This window comes from Lagenorhynchus albirostris, chromosome 18 (assembly GCF_949774975.1).
Source record: "Lagenorhynchus albirostris chromosome 18, mLagAlb1.1, whole genome shotgun sequence".
NCBI lineage: Eukaryota > Metazoa > Chordata > Mammalia > Artiodactyla > Delphinidae > Lagenorhynchus > Lagenorhynchus albirostris.
The window spans coordinates 8,556,941-8,580,078 of record NC_083112.1 but is presented as its reverse complement, the minus strand read 5'-3'; the positions used below and the strand labels follow the sequence as shown (position 1 = coordinate 8,580,078).

Here is a 23,138-nt window from a genome sequence, read left to right as displayed (position 1 = left end):
CTGTAATTGGTATCTAGCCTCATAGCGTTGTGGTCAGAAAAGATATTTGATACGGTTTCCATTTTCTTAAATTTACCAAAGTTTGATTTGTGACCCAGGATATGATCTATGCTAGAGAATGTTCCATTAGCACTTGTGAAGAAAGTGTATTCTGTTGCTTTTTTGGATGGAACGTCCTATAAATATCAATTAAGTCCATCTTGTTTAGTGCATCATTTAAAGCTTCTGTTTCCTTATTTATTTTCATTTTGGGTGATCTGTACATTGGTGAAAGTGGGGTGTCAAAGTCCACTATTATGATTGTGTTACTGTTGATTTCCCCTTTTATGGCTGTTAGCATTTGCCTTATGTATTGAGGTGCTCCTATGTTGGGTTCATAAATATTTACAATTGTTATATCTTCTTCTTGGATTGGTCCCTTGATCATTATGTAGTGTCCTTCTGTGTCTCTTGTAATAGTCTTTATTTTAAAGTCTATTTTTTCTGATATGAGAATTGCTACTCCAGCTTTCTTCTGACTTCCATTTGCATGGAATATCTTTTTCCATCCCCTCACTTTCAGTCTGTATGTGTCCCTAGGTCTGAAGTGGGTCTTTGTAGACAGCATATATACAGGTCTTGTTTTTGTTTCCATTCAGCCAGTCTATGCCTTTTGGCTGGAGCATTTAATCCATTCACGTTTAAGGTATTTATTGATATGTATGTGCCAATTACCATTTTCTTAATTGTTTTGGGTTTATTATTAATCTTTATTATTTATTATTATTATAGGTCTTTTCCTTCTCTTGTGTTTCCTCTTTAGAGAAGTTCTTTTAGCATTTGTTGTAAAGCTGGTTTGGTGGTGCTGAATTCTCTTACCTTTTGCTTGTCTATAAAGGTTTTTATTTCTCCATCGAGTCTAAATGACATTTTCAGATTTTTCTGAAATCTGAAAATTTTTTCAGGTTTTTCCCTCTCATCATGTAAAATATGTCCTAACACTCCCTTCTGGCTTGCAGAGTTTCTGCTGAAAGATCAGCTGATAACCTTATGGGGATTCCCTTATATGTTATTTGTTGTTTTTCCCTTGCTGCTTTTAATATTTTTTGTTTGTACTTAATTTTTGATAGTTTGATTAATATTTGTCTTGGCGTGTTTCTCCTTGGATTTATCCTGTATGGGACTCTCTTCGTTTCCTGGACTTGATAGACTATTTCCTTTCCCATATTAGGGAAGTTTTCAACTAATTTCTTCAAATATTTTCTCAGTCCCTTGCTTTTCCTCTTCTTCTTATGGGACCCGTATAATTCGAATGTTAGTGCATTTAATTTTTTCCCAGAGGTCTCAAAGACTGTTCTCGATTCTTTTCATTCTTTTGTCTTTATTCTGCTCTGCAGTAGTTATTTCCACTATTTTATCTTCCAGGTCACGTATTTGTTCTTCTGCCTCAGTTATTCTGCTATAGATTCATTCTAGAGAATTTTTAATTTCATTTATTGTGTTGTTCATCATTGTTTGTTTGCTCTTTAGTTCTTCTAGGTCCCTGTTAAACGTTTCTTTTATTTTCTCCATTCTGTTTCCATGATTTTGCATCATTGCTATCATTACTCTGAATTCTTTTCCAGGTAGACTGCCGATTTCCTCTTCATTTGTTTGGTCTGGTGGGTTTTTACCTTGCTCCTTCATCTGCTGTGTGTTTCTCTGTCTTCTCATTTTGCTTCACTTACTGTGTTTGGGGTATCCTTTTCGCAGGCTGCAGGTTTGTAGTTCCCGACGTTTTTGATGTTTGCCCCCAGTGGGTAATGCTGGTTCAGTGGGTTGTGTAGGCTTCCTGGTGGAGGGGACTGGTGCCTGTGTTCTGGTGGATGAGGCTGGATCTTGTCTTTCTTGTGGGCAGGACCGTGTCCAGTGGTGTGTTTTGGGGTGTCTGTCACCTTATTATGCTTTTAGGCAGTCTCTCTGCTAATGGGTGGGGTTGGTTCCTGTCTTGCTAGTTGTTTGGCATAGGGTGTCCAGCACTGTAGCTTGCTGGGCGTTGAGTGGAGCTGGGCCTTATCGTTGAGATGGAGATCTCTGGGAGAGCATTTGCTCTTTGATGTTACGTGGAGTCGGGAGGTCTCTGGTAGACCAATGTCCTGAACTCGCCTCTCCCACCTCTGAGGCACAGGCCTGATACCCTGCTGGAGCACTGAGACCCTGTCAGCCACACAGCTCAGAAGAAAAGGGAGAAAAAAAGAAAGAAAGAAAGAAAGAAAAAAATAAAATAAAGTTCTTAAAATAAAAAATAATTATTAAACATGAAAAAGTTAAAAAGTCATAAAAAAAGAAAAAAGAAAGAAAGAATAGAGCAACCAAACCAAAAAACAAATCCACCAATGATAACAAGCGCTAAAAACTGTACTAAAAAAAAAAAACCAGACAGACAGAACCCTAGGACAAATGGTAAAAGGAAAGCTACACAGACAAAATCACACAAAGAAGCATACACATACACCCTCACAGAAAGAGAACAAGGAAAAAAATATACATATCTATATATTAAAAAAAAAAGGAAGAGTGCAACCAAATCAATAAACAAATCTACCACTGATAATAAACTCTAACTATTAAAGTAAGATAAACATAAAACCAGAAACAAATTAGATGCAGAAAGCAAACCCCAAGTCTACAGTTGCTCTGAAAGTCCACCACCTCAATTTCGGGATAATTCGTTGTCTAGTCAGGTATTCCAGAGATGCAGGTACATCAAGTTGATTGTGGAGATTTAATCCACTGCTCCTGAGGCTGCTGGGAGAGATTTCCCTTTCTCTTCTTTTTTCACACAGCTCCTGGGGTTCAGCTTTGGATTTGGCCCCCTCTCTGCGCGTAGGTCGCCTGAGGGCATCTGTTTCCTGCCCAGACTGGACGGGGTTAAAGAAGCAGCTGATTCGGGGGCTCTGGCTCACTCAGGCTGGGGGGAGGGAGGGGTACAGAATGCGGGGTGAGCCCGCAGCGACAAGGCCGGTGTGATGTTGCACCAGCTTGAGGCGCCGTGTGTTCTCCTAGGTAAGTTGTCCCTGGATCACGGGACCCTGGCAGTGGCAGGCTGCACAGGCTCCCGGGAGGGGAGGTGTGGATGGTGACCTGTGCTTGCACATACTGATTCTTGGTAGCTGCAGCAGCAGCCTTAGCGTCTCATGCCTGTCTCTGGGGTCTGCGCTGATAGCTGCAGCTTGCGCCCGTCTCTGGAGCTCATTTAGGTGGTGCTCTGACTCCCTTCTCCTCACGCACCCCGAAACAATGTTCTCTTGCCTCTTAGGCAGGTCCAGACTTTTCCCGGACTCCCTCCTTATTAGCTGTGTTTCACTAGCCCCCTTCAGGCTGTGTTCACGCCGCCAACCCCAGTCCTCTCCCTGGGGTCTGATCTCCGAAGGCTGAACCTCAGCTCCCAGCCCCCGCCCACCCCGGCGGTTGAGCAGACAAGCCTCTCAGGCTGGTAAGTGCTGGTTGGCACTGATCCTCTGTGCGGGAATCTCTCCACTTTGCTCTCCGCACCCCTGTTGCTGCATTCTCCTCCGCGGCTCCGAAGCTTCCCCACTCCGCCACCTGCAGTCTCTGCCCATGAAGGGGCTTCCTCGTGTGTGGAAACCTTTCCTCCTTCACAGCTCCCTCCCAGAGGTACAGGTCCCGTCCCTATTCTTTTGTCTCTGTTTTTTCTTTTTTCTTTTGCTCTACCCAGGTACATGGGGAGTTTCTTGCCTTTTGGGAAGTCTGAGGTCTTCTGCCAGCGTTCAGTAGGTGTTCTGTAGGAGTTGTCCACCGTGTAGATGTATTTCTGATGTATTTGTGGGGAGGAAGGTGATCTCCACGTCTTACTCCTCTGCCATCTTGAAGGTCTCCCTATCTCTTTGTTTTTTAGAAATGTAGCCATGAGCCATTTTCCACTCAGGGATCTGCTTTAAAGTCTAGCATGAAAACTATTTCTAGCCCTATTTGGGGGGGTGGGGCATCTTAAGACCATTGAATAGGAGAAAGTAAAGAATCACCTTAGAAAAAGTTTAAGGTATTGTGAAAATACAAATGAAATGTTAACATTTACATTTAAACCTGTACCTTTTATGGTTTTGAATGTATTGTTTTGGTCCTGACCCTGTCTTATGATCTCTGGATTATAAACATAGTTTTCCTTTGAAGGCCTTTCATTTCCTTACTATTTTAGAGGAAACAACAATATGGCAGCAGTTTTTGTTTTTGTTTTTGCGGTACACGGGCCTCTCACTGCTGGGGCCTCTCCCGTTGCGGAGCACAGGCTCCGGACACGCAGGCTCCAGACGCGAAGGCTCAGCGGCCATGGCTCACGGGCCCAGCTGCTCTGCGGCATGTGGGATCTTCCCGGACCGGGGCATGAACCCGCGTCCCCTGCATTGGCAGGCGGACTCTCAACCACTGCGCCACCAGGGAAGCCCTATGGCAGCAGTTTTCAAAGCATTTCTTACATCTTCTACATTGTAAACTGAAAACTGCTTTAATATGTTCAGAGAGTATGCAGTAAGGAGGTTAAAGGTTATGGACAATCTGGCAATTTGTTAGGTAAGTACCAGATCTGTAGACAAGATGGTTAATGTCATTAACTTTGGTCAATTTCAATTCTGCTATCATTTTGGTTGAAAAATCTAAAGCTACATGCTCTCCATATCATTTAAATGAAGTGACTGGCAAGCTGCAGGATAATACACATTGTATAACTCCATTTTTGTAAAAAAGAAAATGTATATATGTATTTGTGCTGACATTGGGAAAGGTCTGGAAGAAATCACCCTGAACCAAGGAATGGATGCAGATTTCAAGTGGAGCTCTGTGGAGGAGGCTTTCATTTTAACTTGCCATACTGCTAAATATGTATTTAAAATAATTCTGTATTTTTAACTTTATTTTATCATATTTTGTCTCACTGTAGTTTGTTTTTGACATACTACTATTGTAATAAAAATACACACCCATAACATGAACTTCCCTATATAGGTAACAACGTTCCAACTAACTGTGATATTTGGAATTGGACACACTGAGTGACAAAGAAAATTTTCCTAATTGTATGTTTAGAAATGTATGCCACAGGTGCCAAATATAATTTAATTCATAGTTCAACAACAAAGTCCAAACTGTCTTAAAATATAATCATAACCTAACCTGCGTTCCTGCCATAATTAATCACAAGCAGCAAAATCAAACTGTTGTTTCTAATGAGGAACTCTAATTACAAATCTAGATCTTGGATTTTGGCTAAGAACATCTGATTCCTACATTCTAAGCTACAAATGCATTCTGAAAATCCAGTATTTTTATGACACAGTTACATAGAGAATATTAAGCAGGTTTAACTCTCACTGTTCAGGAACGCTCACTAGAAACAAGTAAACTTGAGATTCATAAAGATGGAATGTCTCTAAACTGGTGATGACGCTGTATCACATGGGCTTGAGAGCAAAACATTACTTCTGAAAATGTGGACCAGTAAAAGTGTCTTGGGCCCATTTTCTAACTTACTGGCCTAATGATACTTGAAATATTATCAAAACAGAACAATCTCAGGTTTGACTTTATTTTTACAGTTAGTCAAATATTATCAAACGATGTTTTTACTATCCCTAACACTTCTTAGAACTCGGACTCTAATAACATGAGAACAAAATACAGAATAAAGGGGAAGAACCTCTGCTGGTATCTTTTGGTTCATTAATCCTTCATTGAAAACTTAGTCCTCACTATACTCACGTGATCATGTCTTCGGGTTCTTTGTTTAACATCTGGACGTTAGTTAGCATCATACACCTTCCTACTTCTTTATCAAGGTGCCTTAAAATGTTGTCCACAGCTTTTCGTACTTGAGAGTAATATAATGACATGCCTGAAAAATACGCATGACAGTTACATCTTTGACTAAATCTATCAAAGAGTGAAATCCCATTTTATTCATCCTCTGTGATATATTTTTACTGAAGACCTTCTGTGGGTCAGTGAATTCTCTGAGCAGAGTCTAATTTAATCTCTTATCTGCAGGACTCTTAGCATAGTACCCACATGTAGTGGGTGTTCCCGAAAGAATCATTTAAATTTAACACATAGGAATTCTAATACTTCAAAGGGAAATATTTTCCAGAAGAGTAAAAATAAACAAGGAAACAGAAAGTTCCACACTAGAATTTTTAGTTTTCTGGTTAGTATAAAAAAATTCAGCATAATGAGTGGTTATGTGAATAAAAGATAATTCTCATTTGGGGTTAGAATTTTAATAACTTTATATTATTCTCTGAAATATATGTGTGGGTTTTTTTAGTAAAGGCAACAAATGATTGCACATCATAATTTTTTAAATGAAGAAAAATTTACCTCAGGTATATTATTTTTACTGCTCTCATTAATACAGTGGAAGAAAATGTGTACAGAATATGTATTTCATATTGATATTTTTGAACTCATTTAAGCATTGCATAACTAAAGATAAATATTTTAAAGGAAAAAGTTTCCTCATATGTTTCCTCTAGGTCTTTGGAATCCAGGAACTAAATTAACAAGTTTGCAGTAGGTTTCTAAATTCAGGAACTCGGTAAAAGAGAAACAAATGCAAAAGATCATCTCTTTGGGTTAAGATAGTTAAATTAAAAAGAAAATAATCTCACGTAGGCTAAACCCACAATATACCCTGGCATGTATGGGACTTGGCATGTTTAAAACAGAGATTAAACTAATTTTACTGAATAAAAAATAGAAGAAAAGGAACTATAAAAATGAATGAGGGAATGAATAAATGAATGAATATATTTATATGTTTGCTTTATAAACAGGATTATCTACCAAAGCACACAGATGTCTTAGAAATTTACTGTAAACTGCAAATTATCAATATTAGAAGTTTGAAAAGACCACAGATAAAAATCTAACATTTAAACGGCAAAATGTTTACCAGGAAGTTCCAAAGAGTTTAAAGGGCAGTAAAACAAACCACAGCATGAATCAAAACAATTAATGTTGACATGTCTCATCAGCTACTTTTATGAAGATTTTAAAAATATATCTCACTAAGGGTAAGTGTCTATTGGTCATTTTAAAGGCTTAATAAGGCCCAGTGCAAACATATCTTTGAAACCCACCTATCATTTTGGCTTCCTCTTCAGTTAGTGTTTTACTCAGATATGTCTTCTTCACCCTCAGTGTGTTTCCTGAAGGGAGAACGGCTCCGGTAACTGGCATGGGAGGTTCCCCATCTTTCTGCTGCAAGCTATCAGCTATGACCAAGAACGCCCGTAAACCAATGTTCATCCTCTGTAAGAGACAATATGTTCATGGTAAAGAGAAAGACCCAATTATTGTTGTGAAATTAAGCCATCAGTCTTTCAAAAGAAGTTAAGCATGGTTTGCCTTCTAGATTAGTGTGGGAAAATCATTTAAAAGGGTTTAGGCCAAACCTAAGAAAATGAAATTAAGTTTCTGACACTCTTTGTTGCTGCATCACAAGAAAACAACTGGGAAGATTTTCACCAAACTTGGAGGGTATGTTTGTGATGGTCAGATTCATTCTGTTTGGGGGATCCTGGGTGCACCTCCAAGGGATAGGCAGTCACCCTTTGGAGCAGCTGCAACTAAGGTAAACTGAGGTCAACAAAAATCTCTTTGTCTCCTGGGAGGAGACATGTGTTAACTCACAAAGACTGAATGAAAACAAACGGGACTTCCAAATGTGAATCCTAAAAATGTAAGTCGTCTGCTCTGAATTTCAGGTTGTTGACTTTTGATTCACAAAGGCTGGCAAGTTTGAAAATAAATTTAAAGAATTCGAAGCCACAGAACCTGTTACTTATAAAAACACATAAACTCGTAAGAAGAAATGTCATTCTGGGCCAGATCATTATCTTCCCCAGGCTCAGATAAGGCATAATATTGGCTCTGAAAGATGACTCAGTAAGATAGTTGCTCCCAGCAGCAATAATCTTAAAAGGTCAGAAGGTACTAAAACATCTGTAGTTCCTTAAACAGCCATGTGTAAACACTTACACTCATATTCTCAAACCACATCAAGGAATAAGTTCCCTAAGTAGACCGCTACCTGATGCAGAAAATAATTACCGTTACTAACAATGATAATCTAATTACAATTTATTGAGTTCTTAAAATATATCCAGAACTGCTCATTAACTCTCATCTTTAAGATAGCCATGCAAGGAAGGTATGATTATTCCCATTTTTCAGGTGAGGAAACAGAGGGCCACATAACTAGTAGGTGGGAAGCTATACATTCAAGTTGGGTTTGCCCGAATCACCTATTCTGTAGTACATGATTATATCTTAGAACATGAAGTAATATCGACTTCTAAACTATTTATTCAAGCTTCAAGGAGTAGGGGTATTTCAACCAGGGTGTGGTAAACATTTCTCTGGCCCATTCATACCCAATCCAATGTGTATTTTATGATTTTATGGTTTTCATTAATATTCTTTCTCCATTTTCTAAAATGAAAGAGTATTCATTTAAAAAAGTTTAAATGTATATTAAAGTCCATTAGTTTCCTCACTTATTTTAGTAGTTCTTTCATGAAATGTTTTCTAGATTTGTGGATATTTTTCAAGACACAGCATTGTTTTGGGTGAGGAAATACAGCGTTTAATTCAGGAGATGCAGTATCAATAGGATGACTGAATTGACTTAAATGATCAAGCTTCAATTATTTGCAAATGGATTATCCAATTTATGAGCCATACTTGCCAGTTCTCTTAGTTTTCCTTTTCTCTGAATAATTCTAAGGGCAGAAGTAAGTTGGGATAGTTTGGGAAATATAGTTTTAACTTAATTTCAAAAACAATTTCTTCTTATGTTTTATATAGCTCTGCATCATACCTCTCCTTCTATTATCTGTCTGGTCTTGAGAAATTACTTAACTTTTCCAAGTCCAAGTCTCAGCTTCCTTTCTGTAGAATGAGAATAATAATACCTATTGATCATATAGGGCTATGGTGAGGATTAATACCTGAAAAGTTCCCGCTGGTAAATGTATATTGTAGGCTAGAATCTCCACTGTTTCCTACTGAAGTCAAGTTTATTGAGATATAATTCTCATATAGTAAAATACACTCCTTTTAGTTGTACAGTCCTTTGAATTTTGAGAAACATATATAGTCAGGTAACTATCATCACAGTCAAGATATAAAATATTTCCATCATCCCCAAAAGTTCCTTTGTGCCTCTTTACAGTCAGTCAGTCCTCTCCTCCAACCTCAGCACCTGACAATCAGTGTCTAATTTCTGCCTATAATTTTGCATTTTCCAGAACGTGATATAAACGGAAGCAAACAGACACAACCTTTCGTGTCTTGCTTCTTTCACTGAGCTTAATGCTTTTGAGGTGTTGCTGCAGTATCAGTAGTTTGTTCCTTTTTATGGCTGAATAGTATTCCATTGTGTTGATGCTTCACAAGTTGTTTCAACATTCACCAGCTGTTTGAACATGAGTTGCTTTCCTGTTTTTAGTGATCATGAATAAAGGTGCTATAAATGTTGATACAAATCTTTGTGGACAAACGTTTTAATTTCTCTTGGATAAACACCTTGGGGTAGAACTGCTGGATCATATGCCAAGTGTATGTTTAACCTTATAAGAAATGGTTGTACCATTTTGCATTCTCACTAAAACATCAATAGTATAAAGTCCAATCGCTCTGTATCCTTCTCAGCACATCTCACTGTGGTTTTAACTTGCATTTCCCTAATGACTAAGGATGTTGAACATCTTTTCATAGGTTTATTGGTCATTTGTATCTCTTCTTTGGTAAAGAGGCTCTTCATTTTGTCCATTTAAAAAATTGGGTTATTGAGTTGGGAGTTCTTTATATATTCTGGATAGAAGCGTTTGTCAATACGTGTTTTACAAATATTTTCGCCCAGTCTGTGGCGCTACACTTTATTAACTTTTAAAGTGCATACTTTTGTATTTTATCAACTTTTTCTTTTGTAATTTATGCTTTTTGTATCTTATCTAAGAAATTTTTGCCTACCCAAAGGTTGCAAAGATTTTTATCTTCTGTTTTCTTCTGGAAGATTTATGATGTCGGATTTCACATTTAGGCTTATGATTCATTTTGACTTAATTTTTCCTGACAGGGCAATTTATGGGTTGAAGTTGATTATTTTGCAAGTGGATTTCCAACTGTTTAGTACCATTTATTAGAAAAACTATCCTGGGAATTCCCTAGTGGTGCAGTGGTTAGGACTCTGCGCTTTCACTGCCAGGGGCCAGGGTTCAATCCCAGGTTGGGGAACTAAGATCCCGTACGTCACACGGCGCAGTCAAAAAAAAAAAAAAAAAAGACTATCCTTCATCCATTGAAAAGCATGGAACCACTGTTCCCAAGCCAGAGAAGACTCTTTAGTACCTGGGCCATGGGCCTCCTTCCAGCCAAAATGCCCCGAATTTGCACTGGCTTTGTCCCCCTCCCATTGGCCCACTGATCCTGGCTGCAGCCATTCCAGAAGCCTGTGATGTCACTAAACACCAGACAGAAACTCCCATTTTAGGGCTTGTTGGGCTGTCCCTACATACATGGCAACCTTAGCGCCAAGAAGAGAATTCAGGGTGTGGTGGGAAGAAGCATGAGGGTGCAAGGAGACCTGGGTTCCCCTTGCTGCTAACCAGCTGCCTATTCTGAGCCTCTGAGCTCTGGGTCTCCTTCCTCACTGACAGAATGAAGGAGCCAGACAATATCATAGTGATGACAGGAACAACATTTAAAAATTTTTTTCTGGTGTGCAATTTCTTTCTTTTTTTGCTTATGAATTTGTAATATCACGATGATTCTGTGAGGTGATCTAGAAAAGTAGTTTGTCCTTTTTACTAGTAAAAAAGCTGAAGTTCAGAGAGGTCAATGTCTTACAGCTAGTGGTTAGGACTTCTGCACTCTGTTGGTGGGAATTCCCACCAACAGTCTTTTTAGAAGTTTAAAATTGCACGTGCTTTTCATTTGCCTAAGCCGCCCCCCTCCCCCACACATGAGGTACATCACACCCATTATACACTCATTTCCATGATCTGCCTGGCCCTTGAATTGTGATGCTGTCACAGAATCAAAGATGCATACATTACTTATTTAATTTCACTAGATTTTAGTATTTTATCATTGCATCTATTTATTCTTCTCTGTTTCATCACTTTCAATACTCCTCAACTTGCTAATCTGCATCAAAATAGTTACAAGTACTGACTTTCTATAATGAACAACCAGACATACAGAGACAGATTACCTTTCGGGGCAAGGTGCACTCCCTTCTACAAGAACAGAATGTGGTAGGACGTCAACTTTTCATCATTCTAAGTCTATTCACCCAAAAAGCTTACTTCTCTACTATTTTAGTCAAATAACATGGACAGAAACAAACAGAAGACTTTTTTGGAGAAGACGGCCTTCACCCCATCCCCCAAGGTTGCAAAGCAAAGGGAGGTTTCTGTCGATAAACGCAAAAGGGTCATTCTTACCTCTGGATTGAGACTGAAAGCTTTTGCTGGTTTTCCCACACAAAGAAAATCAAAAATGATTTCTTTCATTGCAAAATCTAAACGTTCCTATAGTGAAAAAGGGAAATCAAAACAAAGCGTTATTTTAATTCAACATGAAAATGTCTGTTTTTGTCATATGCACCAAACAGGTGGCTTCTGAAAGAAGAGGGGTATCGCTTAGTTTAATGCATCACAGAGAATCCCTGAAGGAAAACCATGTCCATCCGAACCTTCGGTGGAGCTGCTCCTGTTTCCATGTGGCATGTGGAGATGCTTTATGTAATATAGGTAATTAGGCCCTAAAGCACAGAATGACTAATAACTAAAAACCAAAAAATGAAAAACCCAAACGCTCTGAGTATCTGGGCTTCTACACAGTGCAAACTCTTCCTGCTTGTCCTGCCAATGCTGACACCTTCCTGAAACTCAGTTTAAAACATATTTGTAAAACTACCACTGCAAAATGACCATTTTCTTCTCTTCTCTAACATTTCCAATCCCTTGGCTCATAGTACCACAGACAATCCTGCAAGTGAAATGAATAATCAACCACAATCCTGCAAGTGAAATGAATAATCAACAGATAAGAACTATTAAGGTTACTTAAATGAGAACGTTTACGCCACATTCTAATAATTTGAGACAGTGACTACTAAGATATGTCACGTTGATTTTATACAATATATTCCAGAATAATCAAAGCACATTCTCAGCCACATGATAACTACATGTAGAAAAGGTCTGTTAATTTATCCACCTGCAGAGCAAGTACTGCCCTTTCCCTAAGTACAAATATTACAGAGACACTTCCTTGCACTAAAAACACAGAGAGATAGTATATATTAAATGGTCTGTGAAGTAGCCATTGAACCTTATGTCTTTATAGCAATATCAATTACACTTCAACAGTACTTTCATGCCTATTATTTCCCTTTATCCACACAACGTTCTGAGGGATACTGGGTAAGCACTTTCATCCACATTTTATAGATAAAGACACTGAGAATAAAGATGTTCTATGACTTCTTTAGGGAATGGAGCTGGCTCACGGCAGAGGCTGGACTGGAATAACCAGCTTTTCATGCTTCTCTATAAATCACAAGGAAGCCAAAGTGGGGATAAAAACCATTTACACGCAAAGTGTTTTAAAAACTAGGGCTTCCCTGGTGGCGCAGTGGTTGGGAGTCCGCCTGCCGACGCAGGGGACATGGGTTCGTGCCCCGGTCCGGGAGGATCCCACATGCCGCGGAGCGGCTGGGCCCGTGAGCCATGGCCGCTGAGCCTGCGTGTCCGGAGCCTGTGCTCCGCAACGGGAGAGGCCACAGCAGTGAGAGGCCCACGTACCGCAAAGAAAAACAACAACAACAACTTTTAAAAGTCTCGGGTCTAGGGCTTCCCTGGTGGCGCAGTGGTTGAGAGTCTGCCTGCTGACGTAGGGGACACGGGTTTGTGCCCCGGTCTGGGAAGATCCCACGTGCCGCGGAGTGGCTGGGCCCGTGAGCCATGGCCGCTGAGCCTGCGCGTCCGGAGCCTGAGCTCCGCAACGGGGGAGGCCACAGCAGTGAGAGGCCCGCGTACCGCAAAAAAAAAAAAAAAAAAAAAAGTCTCGGGTCTAAATAGTAAACACTAAATGTTTAATATCACTGGACCCAGTTCTTAAGTAAAATAGTATGTATGAAGTGCTCAGAACAGCTCTTGGCAAAGAATGAGCGCCTGATAAAAGCTAATATTCCTGCTACATTCTTCTTTTTCACAGGGTGAAAGAGCATTATGATTTATTTACTCCTCCAGGTTCACTAAATTATCGTCTTCTAATTTCCTCCAAACATCAGACTCAATTTCCTCCTGACTTGAAGCATCTAGAGCAGAGAAGCAGGAACAAACAGGGCCTAGGAGTCAAGAGACCCTCTTACGAATAGGCTCTGTGACCTCAGATCAGTCACTTGAACCCTGCCTCTCAGTTCTTTCATTGGTCAAATGCTGAAGACACTTGGCACACCATGTCACAATTTGTTTTGAAGCAAAAAAAAAAAAAAAGCTATGTGTGAAAACACTTGCAAAACCATCCTGAAAAGTCTGCACACGTGAGATTATTTTAGACTCTTCATCTGTTAGTACTTCATAAGAAGGAGGTGGCTACTTAGAGGCAATTAGAAGACTCTCACTGCCAGACGCATCTCCATTACCTGGGCAATGAACTGGATGATTTTCACAAAGATGTTCAGAGGCATGTCCCTCGGCACCACACCACGGGACCCTTTGGGGAAAAGTGTTGTGATGATGGTTATAAGACGGCTGAAAGATAAGGGAAAAAAAGAGAAAACAAGCAAGATTGGCTGAGCTCCTGTATATTAAGGGAAAATGGCAGGTGCTTCATCTTATCTAAGTATCAGAGAGAATTCAGAGAAAGAAAACAAACCACTTCATCTCTTTTCCATTAGCATAATTACTCTCTGAAAAGGTTTTCTGGAAAACTAAGGGCAGCTGGAAAATTATAGCCACTTCCTTTGTTAAAGTGGTGAATGTAGTCCTGACACAGAACTTGGCAATCCTGGTAGAGGCTGGAGTTTCTGTAATGGCTGTTGAGCCAACGTCTAAGGAAAGCCTGAAAAGGTCCAGAGGACTTAGAGCTTTTACAAACTGTCAGCTTTGAACAGCTTCTAGTTTGGTTAGCATAGTTGGCAATGACACAAAACACCCTTTTCACTGGCTGAGTGATGTGGTTACAGTTAACTCAGTGATGGGGTTACCATTAACCCAAGCCAGCTCCTTACCTCTGAGTGGCTGTGTTGCTTTCACATTTAATTCGAATCATGTAAACCCAAAGTAATCTGTACAGAGATTCCAGTGCAACTCGAGCCATCTTGGGGTCTTTATTCTACAACAGAAACCAAGATGAAAGATTGCAGATTAAATGGTACTGTACAGAGGTTATTCTTTTCTGAATGCCTGGTAATGGAGGGCCACAGGTGGGTGGTAGGGTGCCTATGAGGTACACTGCACCACCTGGGACTTATGGGGTATTTGCCTCCTGGTGCCCATTGGGTAAATAATCTCTGAGAATGGATCCAAATAGCCAAGAGGGCAGGACTGAGCAGTTCGGGGGGAAGTCGTCTTTCTCTCCTTTCTAAGGTGAATACTGGCGATTGCTTTCTTCCTCCAGGTCCTAGGGAACTGCAACCCCTGACGCCAAGAGGAGAATCAATCCATCCTACTGTTGATTATGCCCTTGTAAACACCACCCACCTTCACCTCCCATCTCTTTGCCCTCCAACATCTATTGAGACTAATATATAATAAGCACTGGGATATAGAGATACAAGTTTATCCTTTTTCCCTAAGATGTTCACAGTCTATGGGGAGGGGGTGGCAGTGGGGAGACAAATAATGAACAGTCAACTCAAAGACACAGAGAAAAACTGGTGGGGACAGGAGCTAGAGGATGGAAAGAAGGGCAACCTATGGTAAACACAAGGACTGGGGTCAGGAAAGGTTTCCAGCGGCAGACGAAAACTCAGACGAACTTAAATCCTTTCACTCATTTGTTCATTAAGCAAACATTCGAGTGGCTACACTGGGCCAGGTACTATGCTTGACACTAGAAACCAAGATGATGGGGAGTGAAGAGCACTTTACAGAGAGGCAACAGCACAAAGAAGCTAAGAGAGCAGGTGAAGGAGTCATGTTTCAGAAACTGGGGATGGTTTTTCTGCCAGGACACAGGGCCAGGCGAAGGAGCAGTGGCTGAGGAGGCTTGAGAAGAACCCTGCGTGCCCTGCTAAATAACGGGACCAGGGTTCTCATGGTGGTGACAGGAAGCCATGAAGCTCAAGGAGATTTGTTAAGAATTCTTAACGGTTTAGACATAATCTAGGATAAGTTTACCTTTAAGCTACTTGCTGAATAAAGAGGAGTCACATAAATAAATTCTACGGAAAAGACTGTAGGGGGTAGTTTTTTAGATTTAGAAAAAATTTCTTATGCCTAAATAGTTTTAAAATAACTTCTTGGCATGATCATTATTATGAAATTCTAAATTTCTATATGCATTTTGGTCTCATTCCGGATTTTTTTCTTCTATGAATCTAAATAAGTAAATAAATAAAATGATAAAACACATCATTTTAATTTTTGAGGCTTTATGATGTGTTTTACTATCTGGTATGGCCTACCTCCCACCATCCACTGCTCTTTTTCTTTTCTTTCTATTTTTAGGGCTTTCCCAGATATTCCTGTATATTTATTCTTCCAAATAAACTTTATAACTACTTTTCTAGCTCCAGGAAACAAAAAAGCCCCAACTTTTTAGAAGCATACATTTATACATAAAAGATTTTTTTTGTCTGTTAGTAAAACAAGTGATACACCTTATAACTTGTTGAATGTCTTGGTTATGTAAAGGAATTTTAATAAACTACTAAAATAGTAAAGTTGCGCTTAAAATATTCCATCATTTAAAAATTTCAGGAATTCTAATTATCTGTCCTCTAATCACTCCAGATCAGCAAATGTCTATGATGTTAACACAGTGATTAAAAGCAGACTCTAGACACACACTGCCTGGGTTTAAACCCATCCTTGCTCTGCAATTTATTAGCTGTGTGGCCAACCTCAGGGAACCTCTGTAATCTCTCTGGGCCTGATTTTCCCTGACTGTGAAATGCAGATACTAATCCTCCCTCCCTCCTAGGAGTGTTAAGAGAACTTAGGAGTTAGCACATAGAGGGAAGTTAGCACTGTTGGTGCCCATAGTAACTATTATTACGCACAAGGTGCAGATTCAGCAGCAAACAAAGGAGATTAGTCTCTGACTTCAGGGAGCTTCCTTTCTAGTGGGAATGTCTCCTCCTTTGTGAATTTCCCTTTATTGGTGTATATATTATTTTATATTCATATTTGCATAGCGTGTCATTCAAAATTCTCTCTTGTGCCTTATCTCGCACTATGAATCACGGCCAGGTAGGGCAAGTAGCATCTAACTTTCGTTTAGGAGCTTAACTAAGACCTCTAGTTTAAATGATTCAGATGACTGTCTTCTGTTTAACTTCTTTTACACTTTTTCCCTGTCCTCCTACCCACAATTATCTTTTGGGGGCATGTTGTTGTGACTGACGTGCTCTTACTCTTAAGAATATGTTTGAGATTGTCTATTTGTGCTCCCATAGAGACTGAAGAGCAAGGTGGCTGACTTAAGTTTTTATTTTGTTTTAACCGTGGATCCTGTACCGGTAATTGCTTTGTAGCATTTCAAGATGATATCACTGATCACTGCAATTCTCTGCTAAAATGATTTCCCTTGTTTCTCTTCCATTCTCGGCATTATCATATGATATTCTTAAACTGCAACCATGACTGTTTACTTCCCTGCATTTAAAGCACTTAAGTGGCTTCTAATCACCTCCTGGACGACGTCCAAATTCCATGATGTGGTACATGAGGGGCCTTTGGTGACCTGGCTCCCCCATCACCACCCTCCGCCTCCACCCCCACTGTGCTCTGTGCCATAACATCCCTTCTGCAATTCATCGAATGCCTGGAATGCCTCCCTACCCTTGTTTTACTTGGAAAATTCCTACTCCCCAGCAAGATTCATTAGGTGTCACTCCTGTGTTACGTTCCCCTGCCCCTCCACTCCTTCCTCCATCCCAGAGAGATTACCAAGTGCTCCTGTTCTCTGACTTCTAGAATGCTGTTCTATGCCTTTACTTGTATTGATATGCTTCCTACCAGACTGTGAGCTCCAGGAATTTTGGATTGTTCATCTCTGTGCCCTCAGTGACTGCCGTACAGCAGGTTATCAGTAAATATCAAAATTTTTTTTTAAAAAAGCAAACTGTGAGTAGTAGCTGAACAACGTGATGTGTAAGCAAAATGTCTTTATATAGAAACTGTACAAAAGGCAACTCTTAGTACGTAGCTGAAGCTAATGGACATGATATTACTAAACATCTTACACTTTTACAGCATTCTGATATTTCAAAAGTACTTTCATAGACCATGACATCAATTGGGCGATTCTGTCATTGACAGAAGCCAAATCACTGGCTCAAGTCTTCAAGCCAGTAAATGACAGGTGGGATAGGAACTGACTTCTGGTCCAGTAAGGACTGTTTTCTCAGAAACTGGAATGTGTATATTACAGGATGCTTACTACATCAGGCATTGTTATCAAAATTGTACACATATTAACTCTTTTTAATTCTCAGAATCATAAAGTTGATACTGTTATTGTATCCTTTCACAGATGAGGAAATCAAGGTCCAGAGGGGCTCATAAGTGGCGGAGCCAGCATCTGAACCTAAGCAATCTGGCCCCGGTGTCTTCCAAACATGAATTTTCCCACCTCAGTGGAAATATTATATGGAGGCTGATCAAATATGCTGCTGGTACCTACTAGACTGTACTCTACTTGAAAACAGGACTTTTTCCTCATTGTCTTTGTATGTCAACAGCAGCTAACATAACAAGGTCTTGATATATAGTTTCAGGATTTTGACACTTTTAACCTATGTCTCAAACCACCGACTTCTGTGTCAAAAGTCTCCACTCCAAGATGGAAAGAGTATTCTATTCTTCCACTGGAATACGCTTCTCAATTAATTAATTAACCAACAACTTATCTATACCAGCTCTGAGATTACAGTGATAAAACTGTTCCAAGAATCTAGTAGGTTTCAGCGTGGATCTTCCCTGGTCTCCTGCATCTCATCTCAGTGCTGGTCACAGACAGACTTCATGTGACATGTCAACCTGCCCAACACCATGCCCACCTTCTTTAAATCGTGCTTTTGATTTAGTTAAAGCAATTCAGTGTTAACAGTAACAAGTAGGGAGCACTGAATTCACTGATAACTTGGCTAGTGACAGGGTCATTGGACAGACCCATGTTTCCCATGACCCATCAGCTGACCACTTGCACCCAGTCACCCAGGCTGCTTATGAATATGCAAATTCCTCAGCTGCACCCAGACATTCTAAACCAGAATCTCCGGAGGTAGGTTTCAACAAGTTGCATTTGTAACAGGCTTCCTTAGAGATCCTTATGCACACAGAGATAAAGATCCATTGATTACAGATCAATAAATAATTTTAGTCTTTTCATCTTGTTATACTCAAAACTCTTCTAGATTTCTCTTGCATTGCAACGAAAGCAACTGAAGTAAACCTATTTCTTTCTCATATTTCCTTGCACATATCACAGTCAACACCTTCCTTCCTTTTGGCATTTCCTTTTGATACCTGAATCAATTTACTCTGATCATAATTCAATCTTTTTGATGACTGTATTATCCAAATAACATATGTGCTATAGTTTAGGATAACCTCTAAAATTTCTGTACCAAAAATCTACAGAGATTATTTTTCTATTCATTGGCTGAATAAATAAGGCATTCACAGAAAGTAACACACCTGTCATCTGATCACTAATTTTTGGACTCAATTTGTGTGCACTATTAGAATTTATAAATTCCACTTTGAAATGTGCCTTTGACAGATCTGAAACACAGATAAGAGATTTTCTCAAGTTTATAGAAATAGTTAATATTAAAGCAGTATAACTATTTCTTGAAAATTAATATTTAAATAGCTAATACGGCATCGCTTACAGTTGATATTTGCAAAGAGGATAGTAGTTGTTTTAAATGGTACCATACAGTTTAATGGATTCAGGCAATGACTGTGGAATCCTTAATATATTACTCAATCCTTCCCCTCATAAAATAAAGATATCATTAATACCCTTACTTTTATGTGAAAAGTTAAGAAAAAGCACTCCTTTAACTTCATAGTGATTATTACACACAAAGATATATTAAGTGCCAAACACAAGTTTCATCAAACAAATTTATGGCAACGAAACTTTGAGACTCTTAGCGGAAAGCAAAAGACCTTCCTTGTCCCCTCCTCTTCCCTGCCCCTTCTGAATCCGTAATTCTCTATCATCATATCCTATTTGATTTTCTTCATAGCAGTTATCACTATCTGAAGTTTTTTTCCTCATCTACTTGTTTACTTGTTTCCTGTCTGTTTCCTCCACTAAATTACAAGGTCTAAGAGACCAGCGTGTTACTATCTCATTCATCACTTATTCCCAGCACCTGAACAGTGCCTGGTACAGTTCTAGTGAAGAATTGTTGACCAATTGACTAAGCGAATGCATTCAAGTCCCAGTGCAAATAGTGACTGAGACAAAAGAAGAATCCTTTTTAATTCTGTACTTTGGTTTCTAGTACTATGAAGCTAAGCTGACTAATGTCTAACCTTCAGATGATATACCTTCAATATTGCTATCTGAGCAAAACTTTTAGAAAAACATAACTAATATCATGAAAGCACAGGGGGAGGCCAATGCAGCCTGTGACATTGTCATGATAATCCATGACATGTATGTAAAGGCCCTACTGCTGGCCTGGCTCATAACAGATCTCCAATTAATGAGACCTATTGTTGTTATTAATTATACAGTAAATAGATTTCTTAACTTTTGAGGTTTCCTTTTTTGTTTGTTTCTGTGATCAAGACCTCACTGGTATATTATATTCATTATTTTAAGGAAAAGGAAATTTAAAGATTCTCCCAATTATATTATCCGTTTTCGAGGATAAGAAACGTGTACATAGTTATTATGAACACAATAATTACGACATTTTAAAAGAACTATTAATAAATGGGGATTCATGACCAAAAAAAGTACTATTAAGTCAATTTTTCAAAACATATTTCCCCTTTTCAGAATGAGATATATTATGGCAGATGTGAAGGGAATGTAACATTTTAAAATAGCTCAATATGTTCAGATTCCGACATAAAATACATAGAAGAAAAAAGTATTGGTCACTACTCACCAGGGGTTCCTGAAAGATGTCAAGGTCGTGGTGAGAAGGTGTTGTAAACTTCTCACCACTTTACAAGGGTCTATCGCTAATACGTGGTTGACCTAGTTAACAAGTGTAAATAAGGACTTCACGTTTGTGTTACCAAAGCAGCCTGCTTCTGACAGACTGACGCTGAGGATAAACCAGGGCACTGACGTTAAATGAGCATTGAATCTGAGAGCTTGTTTACTTTGAAAGCAGATTTTTCACACTCACACACATTTCTATTCTGCTCTATGTCATGCTGCCACCTTGATGGCTCTCCCCTGCAGAACATATCAAAGGTGGCTACCAAGTTCAACATGTAAGGTTCAAACACTGGGTTCATTATACTTGAGTACATATAGGGGATGGGGAGACAAGTAGGGGAGGGGATGCAGGGAAAAAGGGATGGTGACCAGAGGAAAGAGCTGGATTGGTGGTCCTTTCTGAAATGATATGTTTGGCTCTAAATCCCACAGAATACTGAAGCCATTCAAGACAAAGTGTACTCCTAAAGCCATGTTAGTTTTTCCTCAGGTATTTCTTCCCTGTCGAGGACACTTGAAGAGGTTTGGAAGGTTTTCTGTATTTTTTTAAATGGTCCCATTTAATCCCTACTGGGTTTAGTTCTAAATATGTGTGATACAATTTTATTCTGATTGTAATTCATCAAGGATCTTTCTGTATCATTTACCCTTGAGGAGGTGAATTCCAACAATTTATTACCCATAAAGTGAAATATCATTGCCTTTCCGTTGCCTAATAACTACCTCTTTCATGCTTCATGGATTACCAGACCTCCATAAATGGCACAGGTAACTCCCTACTCCCAACTTTTATATCCCTCCTTGTCTGCATCACGCATTTTGAAACTTAATTACATATCCCCCAATGAAATGCCAAGTTCCTTGAGAACAGGGACCCTAGATCTAATTTTTATAGAACTAACATCCCTATCTTTCCCATTTCCGGCACCTTACCTAGCACCTCTACTCCTTCTGATCCTATTGTCTTTCCCTTTGAGAAATCCTGATGCTTGAAATGTTTGCACAGGGAAACACCATGAGCATGCAGCCCTTCTCTCTAGGGCTGTGTGTAACCCTGTTATTAAGCCTTTCTGGTGGGCTTCGACCAGACCTTCAAACAACATTCTAACTTTAAAGCAATTAAGTGCAAAGTAAGATTATGCTGCTGTATTTCAAAAGCAACTCCAGACACCAAGAATTTTGGTATTTTTGGCCACAACAGTAAACTGTCAGGCAAAACACTAGTTTGGTTCTAACTAAAATTCATCACAAACACATTTAGCATAATATATACAGAAAAATGAACATTCTTAATCATTTCTCCTTTTGTTTCGTTTTGAACAAAATGAGCTTTTCCTCTTTGTGTAAAATGTAGAAGAAAAAATATTTAAATGGAATAGCGGAATAACTTAAAAATGGACCAATATAACAAAAAAATGACATTGGGTTACGTGTTGGAGGCGTTTGACAGATGGATAAATCCCTGCATCAAACATCTGAAGGTGGCCATTATATAATAGCTGATACCCTGAAAAATACTGTGTTTTCCAGAATTCTTAAAAGCTAATTCTATATCCACTGCTATTATATTTCCCTGCCAATTTGAAGAAAATAAACGATTTTAATCTTGGATTTCACAATCAGCTTTTAGAGCCAGTACACAGCTGGTGCTTAAAACAGCCCCAATGCAGACTATTGTGGCATTATATGATAAATGACAAAATAATATAATTAATCTTGACCATTTCACCAAATTAAAGGGTCTTAGAACAAAAAAGACAAGGCAATATGTATAAGCACATACAGCACTTTACAACTAAGTGCATTTCAAAAATTCTAAAGAAGCAAGTATTAACCTTGTAAAAGGAATTCAACATCTTTGGACACAACTGAGAACAACTGTGAAAAATATGTGCTATTTGCACATATTAGAAACAGTGTTCATTTAGTTGTCTTTTTTTTTTTTTAATAGAACAGAATATTTAATTACATCAGTTTCCCATAAACACACAAGTCATTTAATGATGTTTATATTGGCCATTTCCACTGGTTGGCAAGAGGCTCTTCCACTAAAGGCTCCCATGGTCTCCATTGCACCATTTTTCTTGCCAGACTTAGTTCATTTTCAGCCTGAAGAATCACCTCTTCTATTTGGCCTCCCTGAAGTTGCTCTTCTAATTTTTTAACATTTGGTTCCGCTTTAACCATACTCAGCCTCTCATTTGTAATCTATTCTGTATACTTTCTATATGCTGCATTTTTAGGGATTTGTCCAAGAACATCAAGAATCTTTGTATACAGTATTTTTAGCCTCTCGTGTGGACTCTCACATACAGCCAATCCCACAAGGCCAGTGGTCTTCTTCAGCAAGCCCGCCATGACAGCGCCGAGCTACCAGGACGCGCAGCCCTCTCATTTAGTTGTCTTTTATCAATAGGTCACTAAAACTTAAAATATGTTCACAACATTAAAAGTTATAAAGCCTATTTTAAAGCTAACCATTACAGTTGGTTTAACTGTAGGTTCCTCGGTTTCAGGCACCCTGAATTGGTTCTCATGTCACCCAACATCTGAACAGCTGTTGTTCAGTGAATGCTTAGGACTGACTGGCACGTGGCTTTAACAGAACATCTTCAATCACAAATAACAGGGACAGGAAATAAGTGTTCTCTGCTACTAGGTCAATCCTCCCACAGAATGGAACGTTTTCCCCCCCAAATATTTCCCTAGCCTGGAGGAGGTTAGAGAAAGGC

General features: G+C 39.2%; 1 protein-coding gene and 1 pseudogene across 1 annotated transcript in view; both read right to left on the bottom strand.

Moving 5' to 3' along the window:
- Positions 1–23,138, bottom strand: part of FRY (FRY microtubule binding protein) — a 251,661-nt gene that overhangs the window by 127,622 nt on the left and 100,901 nt on the right. Inside the window, exons 12-16 of the mRNA XM_060129571.1 lie at positions 14,276–14,379; positions 13,688–13,796; positions 11,481–11,567; positions 7,110–7,281; positions 5,734–5,866 (exon numbers count right to left, since the gene is read on the bottom strand). Coding sequence (XP_059985554.1) covers positions 5,734–5,866; positions 7,110–7,281; positions 11,481–11,567; positions 13,688–13,796; positions 14,276–14,379 — 605 coding nt within the window. The remainder of the gene's footprint in view (positions 1–5,733; positions 5,867–7,109; positions 7,282–11,480; positions 11,568–13,687; positions 13,797–14,275; positions 14,380–23,138) is intronic.
- Positions 22,346–22,792, bottom strand: LOC132508688 (NADH dehydrogenase [ubiquinone] 1 alpha subcomplex subunit 5-like; annotated as a pseudogene).